Source organism: Benincasa hispida, unplaced genomic scaffold (assembly GCF_027475165.1).
Source record: "Benincasa hispida cultivar pf3 unplaced genomic scaffold, pf3_genome.v1.1 HicScf854, whole genome shotgun sequence".
Lineage (NCBI taxonomy): Eukaryota > Viridiplantae > Streptophyta > Magnoliopsida > Cucurbitales > Cucurbitaceae > Benincasa > Benincasa hispida.
In genome coordinates, this window is record NW_028326992.1 from 4529 (window position 1) to 8955 (window position 4427).

Here is a 4427-nt window from a genome sequence, read left to right on the forward strand (position 1 = left end):
CAAATTATATAAAATTTTGACTTTTCTTGTTAAAAAATAGAAATAAATACCTACTTTATCTCAAAAGTTAGCTCATTGTTTGTTTGTGTTTTACCTTAAAATGAAAATAAATGATAAATAACCATTTTTTCAATTGATTAAGATGCTCATCATTTCACTAAAAGTTAATGGAATATTACACTTCAAATAATAAATGAAAATTTGAAAATTTCAACCTTTAATTTTAAAGGAATGAATACATACCAATTACCATTTAACTATATTCATTTTTAACGAAAAATATTTACTTTTATTATTATTAAATTAAACTAAAAATCTTACATGTATTTGACTATTAACTTATAATTTATGCATATAATATCGATTCTCTACATAATTAAAAATATCTGTACTTCTTAGATTTTAAGATTTAATGATGATTCTATAAAATTAGTCAAGGTGGCTATAAGCTGATTTGAATATTTGTATTTTGGTTGTCGACGTAGTATTTATAGTATATTAGTGTGTATACATATTCATGTAATAAAGTTATATATATATATATATATATATATATATAGGCATCACTCTAATTCAGAGAGTCAAGCGAGCAGAAATCCCCACTGTTCTTCTTTCTTCTTCTTATTCTTCTTGTGTGGCTTCTTATTGGGGTTGATAATGGCCGCCTCATTTGCTGCTCCCGCTCAGGGCTTGGTTCATCGTCAAAATCTGACGCTCGCATTTTCCAATTCCAACTTCAATCGCACTCAACTTCAATTCCAGGGGACACTTTCTGCAAAATCACAACCCTTCTCCTTTTCTTCTCAATTGAAGCTTCCTAATGTTGCCTCCCCCACCAACGATCACCGTTCCTCTTTTGTGCAAACCGCCGCCGTTCGCCACATCGTCGGCTCTCTTGCCAAAGCTGGTGGCCTTCGCTTTGCTGTGGTCATTTCTCTTTCCCGCTCTTTCTTCTTCTTCTAATTCATGATGTTCTGTTCGTTCTTGAGGTTACTCAGGCGTTTTTTAAAAAAAAAAATAATTTTGGACTTGTGAGTTCTAGGCATCTGAAGTGGTTTTTCCTTTTCGTTTGCCTAGTTGAGAATCATGCTTTTAGATGATGCTGTCTCGTCTGTGAAATTATTCGCTTCTAAGAAACGTTCTTTTGATATGTTGCCTGCATTCAATTCAAAGGTTATGTGACAATGAGTGATTTCTCTGATTCGCTACAATCAATTCAAACCATGCCTATGTATTCTTGTGATGTATATAATTGAACTTCTTACAAGCCTTTTAGCTGCAGCCGTCCGGGTGAATTCTGTTATCATGAGTCTAAACTGAGTTTTTTGGCCTCCTAGTCATTTCTGACTATGAACTCGTGATTTAACCATAACATCTATGTTATTTCATGTTTGCATATTCCATTGATGGGTTTGTCACTGTTAACATCTTTTTGCTTTGGTGAAGGTTGTGGGGCGGTTCAACGAAATTGTGACAAGGCCAATGCTCGAGGGAGCTTTGTCTACATTCAAAAGTTATTCAGTGCAAGACGAGGATGTTGATGTAAGCGTTTCGTTATACAACATGGGAAAGTCGCATCTTCTTGTTTTTTGCTAGTTTTGGAAACTTAGATTCATTTATTTTAATTAATCGAAACAGAAAACAAGTTTATGACACCGTTAAGCATATGCCAAGCAGAGCAAGCTAGTGAATAATTAATTTTTGAAATTATATTGTTTCAAAAGGCTATTGAGGCTCACACCGAGGCAAGACTCTAACTTTTAGCCTTGAGATTGATGCCTTCTTTGAATCACAAGAGGCAAGCCACTTGTGAAAACACACTGAGGATTTAAGTCTCTGCTCCTCGTGTAATGATTAGAAGAATAATATTAATTTGCCTCTTTCTTATAAAATTTAAAGGTTTGAGTTGGGGTAATTTGAACATTTTTAATTTTAGTTGATATTAGTAGTGATGCTGAAGATATCCTTTTAAAATTTTTGTTTAAGTGGGGTAATACACTTTTGTATGACTATTATGTGTTGATTTGTAAAACTTTTTTTACGTAAATTTGGAGTTGACCCTTCACCTCTTAGGAAGAGCTTAAAGTTGCCTTTAGCCTTTAAAACATGGGAAACTAGATTTTCTGTATGTCATGAGTACAAGTGAACAATTTTAACTAGATATTATGGGTACGAGTATAATAGGGTGACTGAATTTCATTGACAGACAACAAGTATAATAAATAACATACACCTTTCATCAGATTTGCATCGAGAGAAAACGTGGATCTGACCTCTGCTAGTTGGCATGGAACTTTAACTTTGCTTGACATGTTGACTTTATTATTTACCTCACTATCGTATCAGGTTGTCTGGGTCCCGGGGAGCTTTGATATTCCTGTGGTTGCTGAAAGGCTTGGGCGATCTGGGAAGTACCATGCTGTCTTGTGCATTGGAGCTGTGGTATGATTTCCCGTAACATGTATCAAGTCCTTTTGTATATTCTAGTCTTGAGTGCACTTATTAATATCACAAACCACTTCATTATGATAGATTAGAGGTGATACATCCCACTATGATGCCGTTGTAAACTCTTCTGCATCTGGAGTACTTTCTGCCGGTTTGAATTCAGGTTGATTTTCTTGTTTCTGTTGTTTAGTAGAACTTTCTATTATTTTACCCTATTAATTTAAGTTTTTCTAACCAATTTTTGTTTTGAATTGCTTATCTTTTATAAGTTCAACCTCACGGGTTGAGCTTTGAACATAGTGGTTAAGGCTTTTGATTCCTATTGATATCTTCAAGAATTCTAAGACCATCATATCTTGAGACATTTAAGAACGTTTGAGTTACTAAATACTAAATATTGCAGTGAAGTTGACTTCATTATTCCAGTTTTTACATCTATGAACCATGAGGGATTAAGGAATTTCAGGGTATGAAAAGGACAAGCATCTGGTTGCTATAGATTCATAAGTAGATGCAGATACATAAAATTTGTGTCATGATATGCACATTCCTAGGCTTTTTTTTAAAAAAAATGGTGTCTCCAATTAAAGCTTATATTTCTCTCTCAATTGCACGTTAACAGTACTCGTAATTAATTTGATATAAAAATGTTTAAGGCCTTGGTCATCAGTCGAAGTATCTCCTTTTTAATGGAATAGCAAGGTTATAGGTTATATTTCAGCGGAGCAAGGCCCCTATTAAAGCATCTCAATATAAGGCTTGGTAATAGTTTGAGTTGGAACAGCAATGATTTTATGTTTAAGCTGTTGGGAGCTGTAGTGAACTATGTTCTTGTTTTTGATAACTGATATGAGAATTATCTTTTACCCGTTATATGTGCAAACCTGTGTTAAAATTATTGATAGACTCGGACATTGAATTATTGATAAATACAATACTAGTAATCTCTGTACCATCTTTTTAGAGAAGTACCATTTATGTCAATGTTGCCATCTTAGTTTTACTCTTTCTTCATCTTTTAGTTATCACCAGAAACTTAAGCCATTTTCTTATGCCCGTGTAGGAGTTCCATGTGTATTTAGCGTCTTGACTTGTGACAACTTAGAACAGGTAAATATGATCTAAACTGACTGTCAACAAGTATTCTACCTATAGAGAATTGTTTTCAAAGGAGCTATGTGATTTCTGATCATTATACACTTTTTGTCCCTTATTTATTTCTGTGTAGGCTTTCGATCGAGCTGGTGGTAAAGCTGGAAACAAGGGTTCTGAGGGTGCTTTGACAGCTGTAAGTTGTAGTTAGCTTACAGTGTTCCAAACTTCCAACGGTTGCTTGTTCTAAGAAAGAAGACTGATTACTAAAACATTTACTGTTCAAAAAGTTGGCCAAAGCAAAAATATATGGGGAAATGGCTAATATGGGAATAAAAAGCATCAAAATTGTTTTTTTTACATGTATAGGTTTATATTTGAATTTAGTCATATGGAAGTGGTAACGCTTGGAATTATATTTATGAACTTTATGATTAGTATTAAAGATTTTGCATCATTTGGTCATTCTTAGTGACTTCTCTTAGCTTCTCAGAAGTGATTTAAAGTTCTATTGTATTCATGGGCCAATTTCACTTGTCCTACAGATGGAGCTGGCGTCTATGTTCGAGTACGACCTGAAGTAGTCGAGAAATAAGATCTAACAGTTTCCATTATCCTTAGTGTTGCGGTTTCTTGCATTTCTCTGCTGTCTTTGGTAATTGTAGAATGCTTCATCAAAATGGAAAGAAGCCACATGATGTCTGGGACTGAAGTCAGCTGAAACTCCTCCAGATGAAGGAGAGGATTTCATGATTTCAATTTTCAAAGTTTCTTTGCTCAGCGTTGTCTTTTAACTGTTTATGTTAGAATAAAGATACAAGGATGTTCATTTGTGGCATCGTGTGATTCGTAATGTACAATGAACAAAGTTTATATTAATGAAGAGC

General features: G+C 34.1%; 1 protein-coding gene across 1 annotated transcript; it reads left to right on the forward strand.

The window, feature by feature from the left end:
• Positions 1-565: 565 nt before the first annotated feature.
• LOC120075079 (6,7-dimethyl-8-ribityllumazine synthase, chloroplastic) lies at positions 566-4423 on the forward strand. Its single transcript, XM_039028241.2, has 7 exons — positions 566-927; positions 1447-1542; positions 2347-2442; positions 2533-2611; positions 3512-3558; positions 3677-3736; positions 4086-4423. The coding sequence occupies exons 1-7, from the start codon at positions 658-660 to the stop codon at positions 4122-4124; spliced, it is 687 nt and encodes a 228-aa protein (XP_038884169.1). The 5' UTR covers positions 566-657; the 3' UTR covers positions 4125-4423.
• The last annotated feature ends 4 nt before the right edge of the window (positions 4424-4427 follow it).

Coding starts and splice junctions, on each gene's coding strand:
- LOC120075079 (XM_039028241.2), top strand. CDS start 658: ATGGCCGCCTCATTTGCTGCTCCCGCTCAGGGCTTGGTTCATCGTCAA. Junction 1,543..2,346: donor TGCAAGACGAGGATGTTGAT/GTAAGCGTTTCG, acceptor CTATCGTATCAG/GTTGTCTGGGTCCCGGGGAG. Junction 2,612..3,511: donor TTCTGCCGGTTTGAATTCAG/GTTGATTTTCTT, acceptor ATGCCCGTGTAG/GAGTTCCATGTGTATTTAGC.